The sequence below is a fragment of the Asterias rubens genome, chromosome 8, assembly GCF_902459465.1.
Source record: "Asterias rubens chromosome 8, eAstRub1.3, whole genome shotgun sequence".
Classification (NCBI taxonomy): domain Eukaryota; kingdom Metazoa; phylum Echinodermata; class Asteroidea; order Forcipulatida; family Asteriidae; genus Asterias; species Asterias rubens.
In genome coordinates, this window is record NC_047069.1 from 9,080,695 (window position 1) to 9,107,048 (window position 26,354).

General features: G+C 38.4%; 1 protein-coding gene across 3 annotated transcripts; it reads left to right on the forward strand.

The window, feature by feature from the left end:
- The first annotated feature begins 13 nt into the window (after window positions 1-13).
- LOC117293422 (copper-transporting ATPase 1-like) lies at window positions 14-26,127 on the forward strand. 3 transcript variants are annotated; one of them, XM_033775749.1, is made up of 21 exons: window positions 14-199; window positions 5,262-5,595; window positions 9,476-10,751; window positions 11,749-11,949; window positions 12,937-13,106; window positions 13,406-13,567; window positions 14,055-14,137; window positions 14,404-14,557; window positions 14,847-15,080; window positions 15,515-15,764; window positions 16,300-16,424; window positions 16,799-16,939; window positions 17,656-17,847; window positions 18,506-18,688; window positions 18,811-19,036; window positions 19,552-19,722; window positions 20,384-20,526; window positions 20,872-21,075; window positions 21,686-21,803; window positions 22,263-22,365; window positions 24,687-26,127. In XM_033775749.1, exons 2-21 carry the CDS (start codon window positions 5,467-5,469, stop codon window positions 24,916-24,918), a joined length of 4,497 nt encoding a protein of 1,498 aa, XP_033631640.1. In that variant the 5' UTR covers window positions 14-199; window positions 5,262-5,466; the 3' UTR covers window positions 24,919-26,127. The 3 variants fall into 3 exon arrangements, with proteins under 3 accessions (XP_033631640.1, XP_033631639.1, XP_033631641.1); XM_033775748.1 differs by having other exon boundaries at window positions 5,453-5,595; XM_033775750.1 differs by lacking the exons at window positions 14-199; window positions 5,262-5,595 and adding an exon at window positions 8,493-8,609.
- Window positions 26,128-26,354: the final 227 nt, after the last annotated feature.

The window sequence follows — 26,354 nt, forward strand, 5'->3', positions numbered from 1 at the left end:
CTACGTGCGGAAGGAAGATGGAATTGGACTTTTTGTTGACAATGTGATCTAACAACAGTTACACTTCTGCTGCTTTTAAATTTAGTGTTAGTTACAAAAACAGGTTGAATGGACTTCGACTAGACATGGGAGACATGTAATCCCAGGTGCAGTCTGGCTGATTTGATACTGTAAAATTGATCTTCCTGACTGAGAAAAGGTAGGCATGCATGGAGTTTCAGATTAGATTGGAGTTGTGCAATGAACATCTAGCCCACCTTCATCTTGTTTTGCTTGGGAGCCGTAACTTAAACTTGTATTATTGAGCTGTACATTTAAAAATGGCTCTATCTGTCTCACCACAGTCTGTAATAGCGACTGTGATGAGACCGATGTTAAGGGAGAGTAATTTACAGTTCAACAAGGTAGGTGGGCTAGGAGGATGGTATGCACTACTACAATACAAATAGGCAGTTTCATCAAGTTGATTTCACGTGTACCAACACACACACATATGAGGGGCCGTTTATGACTAAATGAGCAAACCCATATATATAAGAGCAAAAGTATATATAATAAGAGCAAACCCATATATATAAGAGCAAAACCATATATATAGGAGCAAAACTATATATAAAGGAGCAAAACCATATATATATAGGAGCAAACCCATATATAATATATAGGAGCAAACCCATATATATAGGAGCAAACCCATATATATAGGAGCAAACCCACATATATAGGAGCAAACCCATATATAGGAGTAAACCCATATATATAGGAGCAAACCCATATATATAGGAGCAAAACCATATATATAGGAGCAAACCCACATATATAGGAGCAAACCCATATATAGGAGTAAACCCATATATATAAGAGCAAACCCATATAAAGGAGCAAACCCGTATAAATAGGAGCAAAAGCATATATAAGAGCAAACCAATATATTTACATGTAAGAGCAAAATAATAAATATATAATGATCAAAACAAATATATAGAAGACCACCGAAAATATATAAAGGATCAACGGCAAATATATATAAAGGACCAAAAACCTCAAATATAAATGACAGACACAAATATATTTAACAGCGCCCTCTATATTGGACGTAGTTTCATATATATAAGACATGTGCACCCATATATATAATACATAAAAGTCTCATACAAAGGACGTCGACAGCCGTCAAAGGTTAAAATCGGGAACGAAAATCATCGAACCGTAAATTCAGCCTTTGTCTGACACTTGGTAATCATTGCGCATGTTTCGCTGGGAATGGGAAAGGGAGAGGGGGACCGACACGTCGCGACGGCGTGACTGACCGACGCTAGCACTCGGGCTAGCTGGAAATGGGCAGCCGATCCGATCTGATCAGTGTGCATGCTGCACGTACACCGACAGCGATTCCTCTCTTCAATACTATCTCCATGATACTATAGTGTAAAAAAAAATTAGGATAATAGGAAAATTGTTCACAATCAAAAACTATAAATCAACTATCCAACCTTTTTACACCGTGTGTTCGAAATATTAAAAGTTCTGGTTTCGCTGTGAGGTAATCTTCAAATTTTCTGAAGCAGCACTTTAAAGGAAGAACTTGACGAGAGATAGTCCGCCATTTACTTTGCTAATGTATGGACGACATTGGAACGACGTCTGTTTTCATTACTTTCATTGGTTCTTATTCTTATTCTTATTCTTTATTTTGCCATTAAACAGTTACAAATACAAGCAGACAGTATGTCAAATATAAGTACATGTACAAAAGTAAAGCAAGAAAAACAATAAGGGCACAGGAAATTATAAAAACAACCCTAATGTGATGGCCAGGATGGTATTTTATTTAATATTCAGAAGCTAGTATGCCGTGCTAAATAAATAAAATATCTCATTCAATTATATTAAACAAATTAATTACAATTAAAGTCACGCCGTCGCGACGTGTCGTTCCCCCGAATCTCCGGTCCCCCTCTCCCTTTCCCCCTCTCCCTTTCCCATTCCCAGCGAAACGTGCGCAATGATTACCAAGTGCCAGACAAAGGCTGAATTTACGGCTCGGTGATTTGACGTCCTTTGTATGAGACTTTTATGTATTATATATATGGGTGCACATGTCTTATATATATGAAACTACGTCCAATATAGAGGGCGCTGTTAAACATATTTGTGTTTATCTTTTATATTTGAGTTTTTTATCCTTTATATTTATTTTTGCATCGATTATATATTTGCCGTTGATCTTTATATATATTTTCGGTGGTCTTTTATATAAATTGTTTGCTCCTATATATATATGGTTTTGCTCTTATATATATGGTTTTGCTCTTATATAAAAATTTATATGGTTTTGCTGGTTTGCTCCTATATATATGGTTTTGCTCCTATATATATGGTTTTGCTCCTATATATATGGTTTTGCTCCTATATATATGGGTTTGCTCTTATATATATGGGTTTGCTCTTATATATATGGGTTTGCTCCTATATATATGGGTTTGCTCATTTAGTCATAAACGGCCCCTCATACACACACACACAGCCCCGAAAAAAAAGAACGAAATGTATTAAATCATAACTCACATTTTGTACAACTCACAACTATGAGACTTGACGGCAGGCAGGAGGGAAACATTTCCGTATGGCGCCACCACTTTTTCATTCGATATGAAATAACATATTATCTAATTTACCTCAATGAGATGGCCCTTTTTGTAAAGTGGAGCTCACATCAGTTCTCAACAAATAGCCACCAGGAAAATTAGTGCAAATTCCAGGCAGGTCTCATTCAAAATTGAATGCGACTTTGTCAGTGCTAATTCCCATACTTTTAAGATTAACTTGTGAAAATTTGGTGTAATTTGATTATGTATTCTTCTACCTCCAAGAGGTTTTGTTCAACCATTTCTTGCAAAGTTGTCCTAAATACGCACGAATGTACATGTACGTCGTACATCTTCGTGTTTCCGTTATGTGCCACCACAAGAGGGCGTGTGTTACAATAAGTTTGATAGGCCGGGGCTCTAATTATGTTTCGTCTTGGTTGGGGGAAAGCTGACCGATCTTGCTTTTGGTAATTTCCACGTTCTGAATTGATAATAACAGACTGCTCATCTCGAGTCAAAAGAAACTAGTATTTATTATCTATTTTTTAAGGCCTACTAATTGAAACGAAAGTAGAACACAAAATGATTGTATTTATTGTAGCCACTAGTTTTTAGAATGTGTCTTTGTAAATATAACAACAATAATTGATGTGTACCAATGCCTTCATCCTCAATTTTTTTAAAGATTGTTCTAAATGTTTACTTTATTTAATACTACAATAATTACTACAAGGATCAACTGATCTTAAATTAAAGAAAACATTCCAGTCATAAACTCTTCAATTTTATTCCATTCTGGTTAATTTAATAATGCTATTTGTTGACATAGTTAATAAAGAATATTCACACAAACACCTGCAAAACTTAACACATATTTAATATTTATAGTTAACAATTTCCCCCACAATGCTGCTCCTCAGTTTGATTCACAAAATATCACTGATTGCCGTTCATAAAAATCATACTAGCGCCGCGCAGCACAGTCTGTAAACCTCCCCATTGGTAGAGGGCGCTCGTAATATAGTGCGCCCTCTATTGCCATAGGCTGTGCATTAAACTTGGCCGTAGCCGATATGAAGAAAAACATAACAATTGAACTTGAACACAGTACGTTTTTTGCACGATCCACGCCCATTAAAAATGGTATATCTCTGCAACCAAACATCCGATTTCAAAATTTTAAATTGATTTTTACTCCTTAGAATACACCTTAACAGACCACATCTTGTCAGCGAAAAAATCACCTGCATTAAATTTCACTGAAACTGCCTAATACAACACGCAAAGTAGAGTCATCTTCCTTTTATAATAAGGGGGGCGGGGAATGGGCGGGGAAGGAAAAAACCTGGGGTGAGTGGAGAGGGGGAGGGAGGTATGGAATTGGCTGGATATGGGAATTGGACTATGGTTTAAAATGGGCTTGTGTAAGGAATGGTTGGGGCTGGTATGCAAATGGGTTTGGTGAGGGGCTTGGACATATGTTGGATGGCCTTGGTTTGGATGGCAGGGACAGGGTATAGCCCAGGTTGGACTCCTACACCACCTGGCTAGATCACTCACAGGGCAGGGAAATGGCTATTTATGTCTTTGAGGCGATTGGAAATTACTGCTTAGAAGTTAGACTTAGAGTAATTAACTTAGATTTTTAAAAAACTTCGGGAAACTTTGCGTATCCTGCCACCACTTTTCTTACAAAAAATTAAAACTTATCTCATTTGAGTAAAATTATTTTAGTTCGTAACAAATGAGAAAGTGGTGGCAGGATACGGACACAAACCTGGTGTATTACTAATAGTAAAACACAAGTGCTTGTTATTGTTACAAAAGAAATGCACTTTCTTTGCAGTGAAGATTGAGTTAAAAGACTCTGTAGCACCTCAAACTGATCATGATGTTACAATTTGATTCGCTGAAATATGCTGCCAGTGCCAACCATGCCAGACACACCAGGGGCAAACATGTGCCAAATTTCATAGAGCTGAACATTGTCTAACAAAAGACACCGTTGAGCTAATTTTTCTGCTTGAAGCAAAAAATGAGTGCAGCACCAGTCACATTCAATGTTAACTTGACTGGGGTAACCTGTTTCTGTTGAGCAATATTTCTCGATGATTGGCAGCTTTTATGAAATTGAGCCCTGAGCCCGAACACACACATTGGTGGAATGTGGTATCTATTGGAACTTTTCAAAGGCTCCAACATGGCAGCAGACGCAAGGGGGTTAAAGAGGCATTTACAAGGCAACTGAGGCTTAAGTCATGGTCCCATCTGACTTTTTCTTCTGATGCCACACTGAAAGTTACCGTTCAACTGGCTTTGGTGTAATTCTACTGTGCATTCCCTCCTGGACTTATATTCCACAAAGTTTGCATAGCGTTTCAGAGTGTGGTCGCCATAGGTCAACAGCGCGGAGCTGTTCCAATTGGACTTTGTACATGTAGAGCCATGTTAATTTATACCCTGGTCTAGGGTAATGGTTGTGGGTTTGAATCCCAGCAAAGTGCTTGCCCTCAAATGAGATCCACAAAACTTAACAACAGAGATAGCTGATGGCCCATTGCCTCTGTGAAGTATCATGCCTGTTGTAAAGTTTCTAAGTTCTATTGGAGAGTGTCCCTTTAACTTGCAGAGTGTCCCTTTAACTTGCAGATCATGTTTATTCAATTCCAGGCCTGAAGTCTGGGTGTCGGACTCTTGAGACTAAGTGATCGTGGACTGAATATTACAAGGTGATAGAACAAAGGCTTCACACATCCCAACAGCCCAAGGAGCCACTATAAGCAATCAAAAACGCCTTTCCACTTGTACGTCAGCTGTTGTGGAAACACCACCTATAATTAAAATAATTTTTCTCTCAAAAGTTTATACCAGCTCTATGAAGATGGACATATTTGACGAGCACTATCACTGCGTTATTGTCAGTGTTGAAGGGATGACATGTGGGTCTTGTGTGAGAAACATCCAGGAGCAAGTGGGAGATGTGGAAGGAGTCCAGCATTTAAAGGTTAGTGTAACTTCTGAAGCCGTATCCATGCTCTAGATGCTAACTTCAATTAATGATTAAATCTTTCATTGAGCTCAATTTAATTAAATCTGAAGTTTAGTGAAAATGAGTCTTGAAACCTGGCACCCAACCCAAACTGTTGGACTCTTATTACAGTGGTTTACCTGGATTCATGACCAACTCTGACTAACAGGATCGTGCAAAACTTCACATTGAAGTCTTATATAATGGGTTTGGGGATTTCTTTTTTGAACAGAACTTTCAGCTGAGGCCAGAAAATAAAATTTCTTAAAAAGCAGCATTTAATTATGTGACCATAATACCCATTTTAATCAGGTTTAAGTTCAAAATGATAACAAAAAATGTATCAAATTTATAAACAAATTCTTGGATGCAATAGTGTTTAAAAACATCCTTGCGCACAAAGTGAGCATGATGATAGCAATAAAATGGATTGACCATGAGTCTAAAAAGCACAAATTAATACATTGGATAGTTTATTCACACTGGTTGGCAATTCCAGTGTATTAACACGAGATCAAAAGACTGGCTCTGTGAACTAGCAAATAAATGTGTCATGATTTGATGTGTCACAGAACAACAAATAATTTAATTTTCAATTTGGCAATTGTGTAAAGTGGTTTTGACAATAAGTGATACTTTTAAATTGTAGGCTACTTAAAATGTTTATTATTCTCCTTTTTTACCAATACGAAAATAAATGTTGATTATATTGAATTGAATTGCTGATATTGAAAAATAACAACAATAAATATATTTTTATTAACCAGATCAAATTCACAAAAATCATCATGATAAAACATTCTAGACAGTTCCAGAATTGCACAATAGGGCTTTTTAAACCAAGACAAATGCCCGGTAGAAAGCTTTCCAAGGACCTTGTTTTAATAAGACATTTGCAAGTGAGATATCACAAGTTACCATCTAATTTTTGAATTCCTCAGTCTATAGAGACAGTTGCTACATGTACATGTACGTATAGTCAACTGGTTTAGGCCAAGCTTTTGTATGACAGCAACCTCCAGATGAGGTTACCCTAACTACATGCAACAGCTTGCCCCAAATCATGATGTGACGTAACAACTTTATAGTCTGATGAATTTGAGTTAATTAGTTATAGCTAATGTTATCAAGCAAGTCATTGTACCAGACATTATGGAAATCTAACCCGCAAAAGGCCAAACTTCAACCAAAATTTCCATCTATAGTGCCACACAGTATAAAACAATTCTGGGGAGAACCCTGGGTGCAACCAGGTTTAAATCTCTTTGGAGGAGGGGTGTTGGCTTCGAGGGAACAATATTAACAACATTGACAATCTGTTAAGGTGGCCACAGAAAGAATTGAGACCCCTGTAATGAGCAGCTGTTTCACTGGGCTTTTACTAACACAGACCACAGTATATCAGTTTTTAGATCATGTACATGTATGATGAAATACAGTTTTTATTTGGATTGTTCCCTTAACGATGTACTTGACGCCTGCCTGAGGCGTAGGCTAAGACGCAGGTGCACCATGCAAGAAAGACATTAATTATAACTCCACTGTGATTCTGAAAAAAATCCATTATTTCCTGTGAGATAAAGGCAGTGTCTTGATCATTTTAATCAACTTAAAAGTTGATTGCAGCAAGAAATTGAATGAGATTTAACTAGTCATTTGTACTATGCATTATTGTCGTCATTGTCAGGAGACTAGAGCAGTCTAGTCAAAATGTTGATACTAAATTTATAGGGGGCCTATCTCTCGGGATAGCGACAATAATTACAAGAAGTACCCATGATCCGCTATTTTAAATCTACTCTGCTTTAGGCATATGTAAAAAGGTGTAGGAATGTGCAGGGCAGTGTTTTTTAGAACTACATGTAACTATCTCAATTAGGGATAGTGACAATTATGAACCCTTTTTTTAAGAGGTATTTCTAAGAACTTGAGTCTGATGCACTAGCCCACTCGGCCACCACATGCAGTGCCTCAAAACAATATCAACCATGTTTTCAGTTGACTGTAGAAATAATTAGTCAGTCGTCAACCATTAACAAAAATAGTTGGATAGATGTAATTATACAAAATAGAATTTATGGTAATCTCTTATCTAGACTTTCAGAAAGGACTTTGAATGTCTAATTATGAATTTAAAAATTAATCAATTAAATTTAATATTGGCCCTGCATTCAGATAGTTTCATCACCCATATGTTAGCTTTTGCAACAGTAGAGAAGGTGTGTATTAATTTCTTATTTGATAGAATATGGTGGAACATAATCAAATGCCGATTTGATTATGGGATGCAGACACGCTATGTTTCTATAAATTTATCTTCAATTAACCTTTGCGAACAGCTTATAGCACAATACGCAGAGTGGCTGATATGGACCAAGCAATAATATAACATCACACTTGTTGTTGGTATGTTAACGACTCATCAGAATTGAGGATTCTTGAAGATAAAAAGTATAGGCAACTCTTGATTGAGTTTGAGTTTTCTTAACTCTCAGGTTTCTCAATTGTTGTTGGTGTTTTTGTTGGCATTCAGCTACAAGCAGCTTTAAAAGTTACCAGTGAAAACAAAAGTTGTACCCTGCAATTGAAGCATACTTTTTCATCATACATCCGTGCCTTTGTTTGTGACTTGGGGTGGGTGGGCTAGGTGAGCTCACAAGAAGGAACTGGAGTATGCAAATGATCTAACAAGGAAATAGCGGTTCGTAGAAATCATTTGATTTGATATTCTGTACAAGGCAGACAGGTGTAAAGGGCAAGCCATTTTGTTGCTTACATCCTGGTGGGACAAAAGGTTTACATACAAAACAGGTAGAGCTAGAACATATTGTGCACACAGTACTTCTGTACATGCTCTATAAGTTTGCATCAAAATACTGTAGGGTTATGTCAACTGGAGACGTTCTGGTTTATTTCACCAACGGATGGTTTATGTAGCTCTCAGATTTCGCATTGTTCTGAAAACGGCAATAGTGCAAAGTAAAAAACCTGTAAGTTTGAAACTGTATGACTGCTTGTGCCCATTATGCGTCTTTATTATTATTATTATTAATTTTTTGCGATTACCAGCAAAAATTAACAGCAAAAATGTAAACGGACCAGTACAGGCTTATTCCAGTTTGTTGTGTGCACATTTTTTAACCATTTTAAATACATTTTAAATGTCTACAAATTTTAAACTTCTCTTTTACAGCATTTTTTACAAAGTGAAACACATTGTTGATGTATAAACCACAAATTACTGTACATTTTAAGTAAGTTCACACTCTGCATTTATTATGTGTGAGCTAAAATGTAAATTAGTTGCACGTACGTATTGGCCTTTAATTTTTGTTTGGTTAATAATAATATGCTTTCAGCCTGGCTTATCTACCCTCCAGCTATTCACTAATAAATGCAGTCAACATAATTGAGTGAATTATCACTTGAAAGTGAACTGAGGAATGTGGCTCAAATGTTTAATTAACGAAAAATTCACATTTATTGTACCCAGCAATAATTGTTATTTATCAGCAGATGGTTTGGTGCTGGGTTAATAATTAGAGTCCCATCCTGAATTTGGTTTCCTTTTTTTTTTTTTTTTTTTCATATCATTTCTTTCTTTATTAAGCCAGTCAGTTTTTAGTGGAAGCTTTCTCCAATTTCAGATGGACTTGTCATGACTTATCTGATTGATACTAAAATGAGTATGGAATTTTGATGGGGCATAATGTCACTGGAAGTTGTACAAAAGATACGTGTTATTGTGATGTCTTATGGAGTAAAAACAAGTTGTGTCAAAATTAGTTTTGTCTCAGGATGTTTACATGTGGTTTTATTGTTTCTGATTATTGTTGTTCTTTTTTTTTTTGTACAGGTATCACTTGAAGAAAAACAAGCTCTCATAATCTTCGACCCGACAAAAACAAATCAAACAAAGCTGAGGGACAGAATCGACGACATGGGATTTGAGGCTTCACTTCCAGACATGTCACTTCAGACCGGTGTCCAAATGATGGTCGTTAAGATTGAAGGGATGACGTGTCAGTCTTGTGTCAAGTCTATTGAGGGAAGAATTGCCACTGTTAGCGGTGTTTGTGGGATAACAGTTACCTTGGATGCAAAACGTGGTGAAATTTGGTACCGGCCAGTGGTCATAACACCGAAACAACTATGCAGTGAAATAGAAGATATGGGTTTTGATGCTACAATTGAGGAGGACAACAAAATGGAGAAATTAAAAGAAGTTGTGATTAACATCAGTGGGATGACATGCAAGTCGTGTGTGAGATCTATCGAAGGGCAGATATCTGACATGGATGGGGTGGAGAGGATCCAAGTGTTGCTGGAGGAGAAACTTGGGCGTATACATTACATATCTTCAAAGGTCTCTGCTGAAACCCTCAGAGATGCCATTGATGATATGGGATTCGAGGCAACTCTTAAAGACACTGGGGTTTCACTGACATCGGTTTCAATCCACGTTGAAGGAATGACCTGCAACTCCTGTGTCCGCTCTATCGAAGGGATGATATCAACATTTGATGGTGTCAACAAAATTAATGTTTCTCTCGACAAGAAAGAAGCCATGATTGAGTTTGACTCTAAGAAGACCACCTCTGAAACATTACGGGTAGGAATTGAAGATATGGGGTTCGATGCCACTCTTCCTTCGAGCTTCTTTTTGGTTGATTTGAGCAGCAGCTCAACTAAAACAGTCACCTTAGGGGTGAAGGGAATGACTTGTAATTCGTGCGTCCGAAACATTGAAGGAATGATCTCGACACAGCCCGGTGTGCAAGTTATCAAGGTATCCCTTCAGGAAGAAAATGCAACAATTACCTACACATCGTCTCAAACTAGCCCAGAGACTCTGCGAGATGCTATTGATGATATGGGGTTTGAATGCTTCATTCCATCGGAAACTAAACGTGAGACCCGGTTTGAAATCGTCACCATTAATATCGTGGGGATGACCTGCAACTCGTGTGTGAAGTCCATTGAGGGGGAAATCGGACAGAAAGGCGGGGTGAAGTTGATTAAGGTCTCTCTTGCTAATAGTTCCGGGACTGTTGAGTATGATCCTGTAGTAATGACGCCTAGCCAGCTGGTGGAAGCCATTGACGATATGGGGTTTGAGGCTTCCTTACAAGGTAAGGAGTTTGATATGGACCCAATTTGTTGATTGGATAGAAAAATGATTTATTCAAAGTTCAATGTTTTAGAAACTAAATTAAAACAAAAACATGTTGGCATTTTTGTTTCAAATTGAAATGTAATATTGAGAGTGTAGTTACTTTTGGTGACAGTAAAGTTTTGATTGTTCAAAATGTGTTATCAAACTGTTATCAACGCTTCAATGCGCCAAAAAAGACATTAATATTTTTGCTATAATATACGTGACTGAAAATAAACAAACAAAATTGAAAATATGGGTTTTAAGCAATCTCATTTAAACACCAATATAATGGCTAGAGCACTAGCTTGTTAACCCTGAGGTGGCAAAAACAAGTCCCACTCTAGTAAATGCAGTGCATAGAATACACTTTCTTACTGTACCAACCAATAAGAGTTGAAGTGAAGCTTTTGCTTTACAAGCTTAGTTTTTTTCCCTAATTAGCCAAAGGAAAATGCATTTTATATTGAAGCTTTTTTTTGTTGTTGCAATAACAACAGTGCTCTACATAAATGCCCTGGTCATTATGCCAATAACATTCTTGCGATGGAATGGGAGACTTTCTGGGACGATAGAGGGCAGCAGACTTACCGGGTAAATCCATTGTTCTCAGAATTATGCGCATGTTCAGAACTACGTAAACCACGGAAACTTACCCGGTATGTCTGCTGCCACCTAGCGTTGGAAAGTCTCCTATTCTCAGCTACTGTGGCGCATTACAGGCTTTTTCAAACACTCTGCCCTCGCATTTACCCATTTATACCCCTAGATAAAGAGAAGAAAGAAACATCCTGCTTAAGGACCAGGATTTGAACCCACACCCCAATGACTTCACCACCTGAGCTTGAGTTCGGTGCAATAGACAGTCTCGCCATCATTCATGACTCTCTACATTGTAGCTTACGAGTTATGAACTATAAGTCAAATTCTGAAACCTTATAAATTGTTGTTTTGATCTGACATCAATCAAACAGAGGCTCTTCCCAGTAAAACACTCATGCCTCCAAGCCGGCAACAAGGTGCTCATGTGACCTTCAAGCCGGCCCAGACTGGAGATGAGATGGCTATTGTAAGCTTGACGGACGGTGACATTGAGAAGTGCTATCTCCATGTTACTGGGATGACATGCAGCTCATGTGTGGCCCTCATTGAGAACAAACTCGGAAAGAAGAAAGGTGAGATTCATACAAGTTCATGTTCGCTATGTGCTTCACATTGTCATCTGGGATTAAATATGTCAGACTTTCATCTGAGTTTAGACTTTTTTATTAGACTGTTTTATGCCTGCTGGGGTCCAATTTCATAGAGCCGCTTGTTTTTAAAACTAAAAAATTAAATAGTTGAAAAGTAGTTGTGCATCCCAGAAATATTCTGTGCATCCTCAAGAGACAGCAGAGTATACCGTTTGAAATGTTGAGACCTCCTCAAGAGACAGCAGAGTATACCGTTTGAAATCTTGAGACCTCCTCAAGAGACAGCAGAGTATACCGTTTGAAATGTTGAGGCCTCCTCAAGAGACAGCAGAGTATACCGTTTGAAATGTTGAGGCCTCCTCAAGAGACAGCAGAGTATACCGTTTGAAATGTTGAGACCTCCTCAAGAGACAGCAGAGTATACCGTTTGAAATGTTGAGGCCTCCTCAAGAGACAGCAGAGTATACCGTTTGAAATGTTGAGACCTCCTCAAGAGACAGCAGAGTATACCGTTTGAAATGTTGAGACCACACAATTACTCTTTCCAGAGCCAACACTCCTCCCCAAAGATATTTACACATAGTTGTACCCACAGGTCTACTAGTTATAGGGTACATGACTTTCTGGGTTGCTGGCTCAACCCTCCCCCCTAAAGAGATGTTAAACATAGTTATATACTTGCAAGTTTACTAGTTATAGTTACTTCCTAGGGAGTGTCTCAAGACTCCTCCCTAAAGAGATTTTATACATAGTTATACTTGCGAGTTATAGTTACTTCTTAGGTAGCATCTTAACACTACCCCCAAAAGAGATTTATACATGGCTACATTGCCGTTTGACCTGCAAGTTTACTAGTTACAGTAACATCCAAGGCTTCCCAAAAGAAATTTACACTTGGGTAATATACTTCCCAACAGAACATGTGTTTTTGACAAATATTCCTTCAACAAATATTTTACTTTCTGATAGGTATAAAATCAGTCATGGTTGCTCTGATGGCCCAGAAAGCTGAGGTGACCTTCGACTCTTGCCATTTGACCCCAAGTGAGATTGCCACCATGGTGGATGACATGGGATTCGGTGCCACGGTCATGGAAGATCAAGACAAAAGAAACCAAGAGGGTTTGCTGGAATTACATGTAGGCGACATCTTAATTCCAACCTTTCAATATCATCAACTTTTGAAAGATGAATACATAATTATGCCAGCCTACAATGATGTTGTGGTGAATGCATCTACAGTACACAGTCAACCCTCCTTCTGTGGGACTATTTAATACTGTTGATTTGAATGATAAACAAACTTTGTTAGCCTGCAGCATATGACATTATGTGTTGAAACAATCTAAATATTACACAGTAAAAACAAATAGTTTGATAATTATATACCCTACAATTTTTCATATTTGTTTGTATTTATTTTATCTTAATGAGACAGATTGCTGGTATGACCTGCGCATCTTGTGTTTCCTTAATCGAGTCGTCCCTCATCAGAAAACCAGGCATCAAGTCCGTTTCGGTGGCCCTAGCAACCTCTAGAGGGCGCTTTGAGTTTGAACCGTCAGTTACAGGACCAAGGGATATTATCAAAGCTATTGAGGTACCTATAAATAATAATAATAATATAAAATAATATTATCAAAGTTTAATATTGGGCACATATTTACCAATGAGGTACTCAAGGTGCTTAGTGTATATACAATTTTACAGAAAGACAGTTATTGAAGTTATGAATTCTGAGAATAAATTATTTAGCACCTTGTAGGGGTTTACAAGGTGCTACGGCCCATTCAAATGGATACCTTCAGAACTCAAATACATCATTTTAAATTTAACGTTATTTTTTAAAATGAACTGTGTAGATGTTTTTTCTTGTCTTTATTTGAGTCCAATAGACAATTTTCCGGTCTCAGACAAGCTCTGCAGTCTTCGCCCCAATTTTGAGCCTTGAAATATTGGACTGAAAAAATAGAAAACTGCGTGCAGATTGGGACAAGCAGAGCAAATTGTATACTGGACGTTGAGTGGTCCTTTGAGAAGTTCTTATTTGTGTTTGGTCATCCACATTTACATTTGTTTTGTTTAAGGATGCTGGTTTTGAGGCTGGTCTGATCACTGGCAATAACAGGGATAAAAGTGCAGCTCTGGATCATTCCGATACCATCAAAAGGTGAGTTGGAGAGAAAAACATTGTTTGGGTTTGGGTTTTAGGGGAATGGAGAATGTATGTGTGCTAGTTGGTGAAAAAAAACATTGTTATGGTTGGGGTAGTTGTTGGGAAGTGGAAGGAAACACTTTGTTAAAAATGCTTCATATTTGCTTTCGGGTGAAACTTATTTGTAACCAAAATTCACATGGAAAAACAGACCATCGAAAGTATGTAAAGAAAAATGAAATTCCATTATGATTTTTTAAAACTTTGTTTTATTATTGCAGATGGCGTCGTTCCTTCCTATTCTCGTTGGTCTTTGGTCTGCCTGTCTTTTGTATGATGTTATATGACATCATAGCCCATCCCATACATGCCTGTATATTTCCAGGCTTATCACTTCACAATCTCCTGCTCTTTGGTTTCTGCACTCCGATACAGGTAAAAATTGGGGAGTTATCTTTCTACTTTTCACTTCAAAGTTTCACAATGTTTATCAAGAAAAGAGAAAAGTTGTAAAGAAAGAGATGTTGAGAAACTCCTGATCCCATTTCCACTAGATCCAGAACGGCGGATCAGATCGAGCCTTGGAACTGAGCAGGTTCTTGCCAAGTGTACCTTGACCTTGCATACCAAACACACTACACTCAACACATGTGTTTTTTATCACTGTAAGAATGTATCTACTTATTAGTTTGAACAACCTTTCAAACATTATTTGTCAACCCAGGTGTTTGGAGGCCGTTACTTCTACATCCAAGCCTATAAAGCTATGAAACATGGTGCAGCCAACATGGACGTCTTGATCGTATTGGCAACCTCTGTCTCCTATCTCTACTCTGTCACTGTGCTTCTCATTGCCATCTTAGCGGGAGCGACCACAAGCCCAAGGACATTCTTTGATGCTCCTCCCATGCTATATATCTTTGTAACATTAGGGAGATGGATGGAACATGTTGCCAAGGTGAGTTTTGTTCTTACAGACCTATGGTGGGAAAGAGGGTTGTAATGTTGATCCCAACCCGTCACCAACAAGATTATCAAAACACTTCTGCTGTCTTTCTAATAAAGACAAATGACAGGCAGAAGCTCCAGCCCAAATGTGACAAGAATACTCCATTATTAAGGGGCTTATTGCTATCTTGTACAGATAGAGAGTAGCATCAGGAGGTAAGAACTTCGAAGCTCGATATATACAACCAACTCGCATGGTAGCTCTTCTTGCAATGTGTGTGATATACCTCTCCCAGCTGGTGCAGCATGAGTGGAGAAGTCAAGTCCAAAAGCAGGGACCCTCTTCTGTGAGATCTTACAACATATCAAATAAACTGACTGGTTACTCATCTAACCAGACATATCTGTACATTTTAAATTTATTTTTTTCTCTCTTGCCACCAGGGTAAGACTTCTGAGGCCCTGACCAAATTGATGTCAATGCAAGCCACTGAGGCTCGTCTGGTAAACTATGACGATCTTGGCCGCATAGAGAAGGAGACATTGATTGATTTAGACCTCCTGCAGAGGAATGACAAGGTGAAGGTCCTGCCCGGAGAGAAGATCCCAGTGGATGGGGTCGTAGTTGAGGGGTCGTCCATGGTGGATGAGTCTCTGATTACGGGAGAGTCCATGCCAGTGACCAAGAAAGTTGGTGAGGTTTTTAATTTGTTTCAATTTTTACTAGAATAAGTATCCAACAAAACTAAACAAGAAAAACCTAAGTGCCAATAAACTAGAAAACCAGAGACAAAAGAGAAAAAAAGGACAACAAGATGACTAAGAACTAGACAATCCCAACCAGATGTCTTGGTGAGTTGCAGACGTTGGCACAGACATAAATCATGGGGGTAACATGGAGGATATACCAGGGGTGAGAGTCACTGCTGACAAACAAAATCTGGAACTCTGATGTAATTGTTAGGAGGTGTGATGAAATAATGGCAATTCCACCTTTTTGTACCCCCTAGAGTTACACATTGTAAGGAGCTGTTTAAATTTAGGATTTCTTTTCAATAACGCCAACATTGTTTCACCCTCGGACAACAGCAGATTTGAATCCTTGAATACTAATATTTCTTTTGACACCAAAGTTTTTCCCACCATTTTCATATTCTTGTTTATTTTCCTTTGGTCTGCTGTCTTTGTTAAAACATTTTCATTCGGGGGTTATTTTTTTACAATTCCAGAGAGCACGGTGATCGGAGGCACCATTAATCAGAATGGTGTGTTGCTGATTAAGGCCACCCATGTTGGTGCAGATTCAGCACTGTCTCATATTGTCAAACTGGTAGAGGAGGCACAAACATCTAAGGTAGGTGTTATGATAATCTATTAAAAAAAGATGCCTTTCCTAAATTCCACATTACACTGGAAACAAAACAGAGGCCTTTCAATATTATGCTTTGTAAGCTACTGATTACACTGGAACAACACGGAGGCATTTTCACTATATGTTTTGTAAGCTACACCACATATTAACACTGGAATTTGACAGTAAATCACTTTGAACAAATTCGAAATTTTATAATGTATTTTACAATTATCACTTCAAATTTTGAGGTTCATTATCCAGCTAATGTGAAGCCGTCATAAATAAACAAAAACTATACTCAGATTTGTTGATAGCCACAGAGAAAAAGACAGTTTTGCAACAGTACAATATTTAAAATTTGTTTCCCAATGCAGGCGCCTATTCAGAAGTTAGCTGATCGCATTGCTGGAGTCTTTGTACCTGGTATTGTTATCATCACCCTAATTACTCTGGTAGCACATGTTGTGACAGGATATAACAACCCTGACATGGTTCATCCGACATTCCTCTTAAATGTAAGTTCAGTATATTTCTACAAATTAATTGCTGTGTTAGGGCTATTGTATTGCAATGAACCAAAACTGTCCTCTTAAAAAACAACAGCGTTGTCTGAGACTAGCAGGGCACTCATACATATACATCAAAGAACCTGTTTCTCAGCTTATCACCTGGCCACCAAAACATGGAAGGAGAAATAGGGGATGAGAGAGGGTCAGCTATACAGCTGTAGTTGCCGGGGACACCAGGGTGTTTCCAACTGATCTCCTCAACTTAATGAGGGCTAATCTCAACAAGATTTTGACCTTAGTGGACTAGAGAGAGAGAGACAGAGGGCTATTGTACTCATGACAACGTCCTTATCGAATGACTTTGGCTAAGGTTATGACTCTTTGCCTCAGTGACAATGTTGAAGAATAGACCTTGGCATCAGTCATGCCATAGTCACTGCCAAAACCGTTATTTCAGTGGATGATTTATTTCTTTCTTTCTCGAATACTCCATGTCACAAATGTACTCGCTCCTGAGTTCTTACTCCAAATGAGTGCATCAGGAAATTGACATTGAACTCAAAACATTTGATTATGTTGGCATCTCAATAATGAGCACTTTGATATTATTAATAAAACCGACCATTTTGAACCGATAAGCTATAATGGCATATTATTCCTTCTTCTTGACCAAGAGACTTCTAATTAATGTCTCTCTCTCTTTCAAATTATTTCCGATCCAGAAAAACCACAACATGACCAACACCCAGATGGTGTGGCAGTACTCCTTCCAATGTGCAATATCTGTCCTGTCTATTGCCTGCCCATGTGCCCTGGGTCTTGCCACCCCTACTGCCGTCATGGTGGGGACCGGGGTTGGGGCAATCAACGGAATCTTAATCAAAGGAGGGGGACCTCTGGAGATCGCACACAAGGTGAGAAACTATCATATGTTTTTCAAAATTTTAATAAAGAAGTAGCACTTTTCATGAAGAAGGTAGTCCTCTCACAAATTTGTGCTTAGCTGAAATGGCTCTACAAACGCAAAAGTGAACACATGCCCTGAAATATTTGTCTGTATATAATGTACATATATTGTTATTCTTAAAAGTTGCGGGGCATGTTGTGGCCGCGTGGTCAAGCACACTGGACTCAAGCTGAGGTGTTTCTGACCAGCACAGTGTGGGTTCAAGTCTCAACACTTGAGCAAAACACTTAAACAATTTGTTTTGTCCTTCAAATGGGACGTTAAGCCATTAGTCCTGTGTAATAAGTAAGGTGCATTAAAGAAACCTGGAGATAGGATTAATCCTAGCGTTTTCGTGGCTACAGATTGTGCCAAAGGACCTTGTTAATCATTGCTAGGTGCTATTTAAATAAATGGGTTTTATATTTCAAAGATACATGTAGCTCCGCATTCTTTGTAGAAAAACAATGAGAGCTTTGAGACACAGTCGGGTGTGATAAAGCCCCAAATAAGAACTGCGATATACAAGAACTGCACAGTATACAATTAAAACTGCAATAAAAATTCCATGACACATCAAATTCCGTCACTAACAGAAAACCATTTTCTCGATTGCAATTGCCCAGATAAAGACGGTAGTGTTTGATAAGACTGGGACTATCACCCAGGGAGCTCCGAGAGTCATCAGGGTCCTTCTCTTCCTCCCCGAGTCCCTCTGCTCTCAGCAGAAGCTGGTTGCTCTGGCCGGCTCGGCTGAAGCTAACAGTGAACACCCTATCGGAGCAGCCATTACCAAGTTTGCAAAGGAGGTAAGTATAGCATTTCTTTGTTGCGTTCGTCGTCATTGTCAAATCACTTGAATGAATGCTATATTTTAATAGATTTTATTAATTTAATAGATTTTATCTGCATTTTTGACATCCTTTTTCAGATGTTTCACTGTGACATGCTGGCCAAGTGTTCAGAGTTTCTGTCCATCTCAGGATGTGGTCTGAAGTGTAACGTTCACTCAGCGGAGGTGGAGCAGCTGCTAATGAAGGCAACCAATTTTGACATTACGTCAGAGGTGGAGAACGGCAGCCTTATGGTTGAGATTGATCGTCAGGTGGTGGACGTGCTGGACAGTGGTCCGCCGGTCATTCCACTCAGCGAAAAGGGTAAGATTTGACAAATGGGTCGACCCTGTTGTGTCTCTTGTCTGAACAGAATCTCCGTTTTCACACTACAAAGCCAATTCCCATGAAATAAAACTCAAGGAAAGGGAGTATTAACCCCACCTTAAACCTATGTTTGATTCACACTTTATACAATGGTCTCGGGGAAAATTAACACTCGGTGTACTAACTCTGGGTTATTTGCCATAACCCTACACAAAACCTGGTGTAGGTTTGCCCAGAAAGTGCCTTTTTTTCTGTGAGTTTGCATGGGTAAGCAACTCAAGTGTGAAAAGGTCTGCCAAGTTTTCCTAAGAATTCACAGGAAATTTCTGTAGTGTAGCAGGGTCTAATTCGTTCTCTACATAGAACAGGTCACCCATTCAGTACAAAAAAGATGTAAAGAAGTCATGTTTATATGTATACTACATACCAAGGTCTTTCCTAAGTCTCAAAAAAATCCACAGGCAAAACAATGTCATTATTCTTTTCAGTAAAATAAATGTCTTTTCCTACAGAACAACTGCCTTCCAACCTAAAACTTCCAGGAAAGGGTGCTCAAGACAAGGTACTGATTGGCAATCGGGAATGGATGAAGAGGAATTTCTGTGATGTGACATTGGAAATTGACTGCCAAATGAAAGATCATGAAGAAAGGGGTCAAACTGCTGTGCTCGTTGCTGTAAATGGTAACTTTACTGTCACACTTTATCAAAGAAAATACACTGTGCTATTATTATTAGTAATTGACCAAGAATTATACATGACTGAGGTCATTTGACAGTGCTTGAAGCTTTCAACTCTCCAGTCTTTATACTTAACCCAAATCCAACCATTGTACTTATTATTGTTAACAGTTATTGACAAAGATATTGATTGTTAACAGTTATTGACAAAGATATTGATTGTGACTCTCTGAGTCAGATCAGAGTGTTTGTAACTGTTAACAAGGCACATGAACAAAGATAAACACTTTTTAAGACAAGTTTTTAACATAAGAAATTATGAGACTCATTAAAGTATCACGCTCAAAATAAGGGTTAACAAGGTGCGACCCGAAACACTTGGGCGAACCTCTTTTCTTACATCCCATCCGAAGGACACAGCAATATTGGTACAGTGTCTTGCTTAAGGTTCAAAGGTCAAGACTGGGACTTTCCCCCACACTCTGCTGATCATGAACACCAGAGCTTGTGCACTTGACTGGTCCGCTAAGACAAGCCACTTGTATAAAAGTGTAATGGCATGGAAAAGCTGGTGCTTTTCAGATGAAGTTAATCTTTGCCATGCACTGAATCAACCCCTATACCATAATTACATAATATCTCAATTCCTCTGTGATATATGCAGATGTGATAGCTGGTATGATCGTTGTAGCTGATGCAGTCAAACCAGAGGCGGCATTAGCCGTGTATATTCTCAAGAAGATGAAACTTAACACAGTACTGCTGACTGGAGACAACCGCAAGACTGCCCAGGCTATCGCTGGACAAGTAAGAAGTTAAAATGAATAGTTTTAAGAAGCAACTGTTGTCATTAAATCAGATGGAAACTCAAGATGGGTTTTCACAGCATGCCTTTTTCTTGCACAGTACGTTATTCAGCATGAAAGAACACCTGCAGCCTTTAGTGTATGCAACATAAGAAAACCTGATTAATTACCAGGCGTACCTCGGCAATTGTAGATTAATCTTATCCAAAGTACATCCTGAGCATACAATGTGTATCAAGCATTGGTGTTGGGTAAAACCAAAAAACAAATTAAACGTTACATTCTTGAACTGTGTTTTCAATCAGTTTTTTACATCACAGTTGACTGTTTTTGCCTATACATGTAGGTTGGCATCGGGCAAGTGTTTGCAGAGGTCCTACCGCAGAACAAAGTGGATAAAATCAGAGAATTACAACAGCAGAAGCAAATCGTGGCCATGGTTGGCGATGGTATTAATGATTCCCCAGCGTTAGCTCAGGCTGACATAGGAATGGCAATTGGTACAGGAACGGACGTGGCTATAGAGGCAGCTAATGTGGTGCTAATCAAGGTACTCCTATTTTTCTGCATTCAGATTCCCTTTTAAAACGGTGTTATCAAACCTGATGCATCTTGGAGATGATGGAGGCAATGCCATGACAAGACTGTATGCTTCGTTTTTTAAAAGGGCAAGGGCACCAAGGCAATGACCAGGGTTCATTGCCTAAATAATAGTACTAATAATAAAAACGAAGAATGACACATGTGTTTGTTATGTTACAAACACTGGGGATTCGATTGGTGTAAAAAAAAAAATAGCATTTTATATCATAAATGTTTAGTTTGGTCGAAAAACCCTGACGGAACCTTAACTACGGAATCGGGGATCGCTGTAAACAAGTAAATTAACCCCCTGCTAAAATATAGGATTCAAACTGCCCCTAGCTACCCGGCAATCTCGGTGGTCTAGGTGGTGAGACACTGCTCTAGAATTGCAAAGGTCATGGGTTTGAGTCCCACCCGAGTAATATGCCTGTGATTTTGTTCACAGAGCTCGGGAAAGTACTGAGTATATAGTGCTAACACACGGTGTATATGGGTAAAACCAAAAATTAATTTTCTTTATCCCTGATGAAAATGTCCATCTATTAAACTACCTTTTGTTCTCTCTTTATTTTCAGGATAATTTACTGGATGTCCCAACAGCCATCCATCTTTCCCATAAGACTGTACAGCGGATTAGATTCAATCTTGTCTTTGCTTTATTCTACAACATCATTGCCATACCAATCGCTGCAGGTAAATAACTCTCTTCACTTTAAACACCATGCCTCCATTTCAGTACGTTACCAAGACGGAACCATGCCAATACATTATTTTGTAGTACCTGGGTGAGAGTTCATAACTCCATTAGAGAGGGTTCGATTCCCAGTTGTAACACTTGTGTTTTTGACTATAAATGCATCTTCTATCCAGGGGCAAATGGGTACATGCGATGGCAGAGATGGTTCTTGTGATTAATTTAGCTTGTAGCACTAGGGAGCTGAGACGGTTTAAGAAATGACGTTAGTGGTCCAGTGATATGGGGTAATAATGTTGTAGTGGCATGAGCATCACTAGGCGACTATTTTTAAAGCTATATAAGAAGCCACTATTACTATTGTCCTTATAGACCATGCGATACTGCAAATACCAAATTAGATCCATTACCTCAAAATGTACTTTAAAATAATTTTGTTTTTTTAATGATGTTTCCAGGTGCTTTTATGAGTTTTGGTCTTGCCCTACCACCATGGATGGCTGCGGCTGCCATGGCCATGTCTAGTGTCTCAGTCGTCAGTTCATCACTTCTACTTAAGTTGTAAGTTGCCGAAAATACATGTTTTGTTTTTATCCAATATACAAGTCTCTCGCATTCAAATGTAAATATATGTTGACCAAACCAACAGCGGACAAGCCACCAGTTACATTCTGAGATCCCAGATTCCCAGCATACCATGTTGGCAGTGGCTTACGACCGAGGTTCTGCGATTCTTGGCAAGTGCCTACTCATATTTCCTCACATATTTGTCCTTGGTCAAGTCATAGTTTTATTGTTTAAATGTTTAAATGATTACTCTAGAAGTTCACAGAAGTTCAATAAAAAATGCCATGGGTGGGCACAGAATGTTTTTGTTTCAGAATTCCGACTCAAAGTTATTAAAAGCACAGGGGTGTCATCCAGTATAGGGATATTCAAGCTCACTGCCCTCATTTAGACAATTTGTCAACATAAATTCTGGTTTGTTTTAGAAGTTTATGTTAACATGGGGAATTGTCAATGTCCTTCTGTAACACCATCTAGTTCCAAAGTAGGTCAAATCTTGGGGTCCTTTGCTATGCTGGTTTATTTGTACAAACTGCTGGTGTTTGCAATGGTCTCTGAGAAGCTTAGCTTGTCAACGAGTGAGACACTATACAGACCTTTGATTAATTAAGGTTTTTGGGGAAGAAAAAATATAAGAAATCTCCCAAAGAACCATATGAAATGACACTTTCAGTTTATCTATATTCACTTGAGGACTTCATTTCCCCCCTCAGGCATACAAGTGACCTTAGACAATGATGGTGGCAGTGTGTTAAATTAATTAAGAGTTTTAGGGGGAAGAAATTAATAAATTTTTAAAGGAGCTGTTGATTTAACTATTTTAAGTTAAAAGTGTTAGGGTTGGACTTGGAAGTAAATCTCCAGAGGACTTGAAGAAGTGCTCTCCCTATTAGCAGGATAATGAGTAAAGCAGTGTTTAAATTCAGACTAATTAAGAGAAGGAAGGGAAGAGAGTAATTAACCCTCCTAGGTCTGGTAACATTTTGTTCCAAGCTGACGAGACCCTCAAGCAAACCGTTTGAAATCCGTCAACTGCACCGGTGTATAGCTTAAAAATGCAAGTCTCACATACATGTACATATATATAAACAAACATTACGACGTAAACAAAAGTACGTGAGTATTTGGCTGTGTTTCTTAGAAAATACATTTATAAGTTGATATTGTACCAGCCTGATGAACTTCTTTCATGATTACAAATGTGCATTCAGATACCAATGGGGACGTCGCTTCAAAAAACAAAGTCCAAACCATAAGAGATTAAAGGGAAATTCTTGACTTACTGTCATGGTGGGTATAAGCATTCAAACTGGGAGTTATAACAAAAGGGACAATAGGGTTCCCCGTAAAATGAAGGTCCGCAGTTGGAAAGAATGTTCAAATCTAAAGAAAGCTGCTTCTAAAGAAACTAGTGTCCAAAAAATAGAGGGACAGTAGGAAGGTAAGAATTGGGGGGGGGGGGGTAAGAAGTAATATAAAATACCTTTTTGACGAACATCCCTATGCTGTCAAGCCAAGTCTCCTACATGCGCTAATACAATCAGTGAGGGGTAAAATGGTCACCAGGGGCAAAGTGGGATTTATATGGGATTGACTCATTACTATTTGGCCGTCTTGGGGGAGGGTAACTTATTTAACTAGATGAACTGAAGCTCCCCGAAACATGACAGTTGGGGAATTCCCTGTGCACATGACTCAACTCCCACTAAGGAGATTGTTTAGGAGATTGTTTCTCCTTTGAGTCAAACATGACTTCTTGTTTGGAGTTGTGAGGGGGTTGTTATTCATTAAAAACAAAATACAAAATGCTCTTCTTGGCAGCCAGAGAACTTTTAGAGACCCGTCAGCCAAGATTCATTAAAACAAAACAAAAACCAGAAAGTTCTGATTTCCTGTGGGCCTTTCTGATTTTCTTCCTGTGAGAAACTGATTGGATCAATATATTGCTATTTTTGATCGATCTGAGGAAGTTGTCGATGGGATGAATGAGACACTGAACAAGCGAATTCATCATTAGGTTGTGACAAAAGTAATCATGCTGGGATAGCACTTATTTGAAACGAACAGAATTAATTTTGTTTTTAGCCTTTGAGAAGACTTTGCTAGTGGTCGAAGCGTCAGGCCATTAGCAATTGGTTGCATTTATACCATCTTTTTGGTTGGTAAGCAGTTTGCAACAGCTAATTCTATTTTCACAATTTAAATAAGTGTTTGCTTTAATTTGACATGATCCAAGCCGCTTAGTCTCATTTGAAAACGCCAATATGGATAGGTCTAAATTAATTCGCTTTCTGTTTTTGTTATTTTATGTTTAGTTACCATAAACCTGATTACCAAAAAATGGCTGAGAAAGACATGGCTAGTATCCGGAGCAGCTCAGGGATGTACTTCGGAAACGGAAACACAAAGACTCACAAGAGGGATTTGGAGATGGACGAAATGGCCTCACAGAGTATGCTGAAACGACTACTCACAAAAAACAAACCAATTCAGAAGGACAAGGGAATGAGCGTGCATCTCTTGAGCGAGTCAGATGAAGAAGAGTAACAGGCCACCCTTGTGAGATTCGATGACAAAGAGTTTCACATAAACATAAATATTTTTTTACTCCCAAAAGCATGAACGCCAAGAGTGTGACACGATAGGTTTTAACCAACAGTGTATTCCCAAATTGGTATTACAAATTAGGTTACATAGGACTATAATTACTGTAAGAGTTGCAATTGTATCGCCTTGTTCAAACCAACAGTGTATTTCCAAATTGGTATTACAAATTAAGTTACATAGGGCTATAATTACTGTAAGAGTCGCAATTGTGTCGCCTTGTTTATAAGTCGCGTGACATTGTGCATTTCAGGGCATCTTCTGATATGTTACATACAAAACTGCCGATATTGGATATTTTAAATTTTGTATTGTAATTTCAACATGAAATCCGATATTGTTAAAGTTGTTTAAAACAGGTTTTGAAACGTGATTCCTTTTTTTTTTAACGATTAACTGTCACCCCTGTGAAGTTTTATGCCTGCAGAAAACATGTGATTTCATCAGTAACATGGTCTTTACTTGGGTTAAGAACAATCATCATCCCCCATAACATATGACAGAAACTGTAACAGGGCTCAGTGAAAAAATAATAACAATAATTGACTTTATATTAGCAACAGTGTCCACCAATGCTGATGCTCATGGTGCTCCAATTACCTCTGTTCACTGGGCCATTTATTTAATTCATGAAACCATCTCCACTCCCTTGGAGTAAACAGCCTCTGCTGTCAAGTAAACAGCCTCTGCTGCTGCCAAGTATGTACATGTAGCCCACCAAGCTAAATCAATCACAAGAACCATCTCTGCCTTCACAGGTACCCATTTACCCAGTGAATGAAGAGAAGCAGAAGTGTCTTGCTCAAGGATACAAGTGTCATGGACAGGAATTGAACTCGCACACTTATGCTTTTACCACCAGAACTCGAGTCCATTGCCAAGATACACAATAAACTGCCACCATTATGTTCTCATGTCAAATAACATTGGTTACAAGCAATTTCACGTAAAGTAAAGTAACTTATGCATTTGTAGCCGATACTCGGATAGTAACACGCATGATACCCATAATGCAACATTCATAGTGTAAGTAGTATTGGATGTGTTTATATATTTAATACATTCATAAAGTTGACATTCTTTAAAGCCATTGGACACTTTCGATAAACAGTATTGTCCAAAGGCCCACACTTCATGTATCACAACTTCTATATAAATAATAAACCTGTGAAAATTTAGACTCAATCGGTCATCGGAGTCGGGAGAAAATTACGGGAAAACCCACCCTTGTTTCTGCATGTTTCGCCGTGTCATGACATGTGTTTACTATAATCCGCAAATCTCGTTGTCGAGAATTGATATTTGTTTAAATGTTTTCTCAAAAAGTAAAGCACTTCATGGAATAATATTTCAAGAGAAGTCTTTCACCATTACTTTCT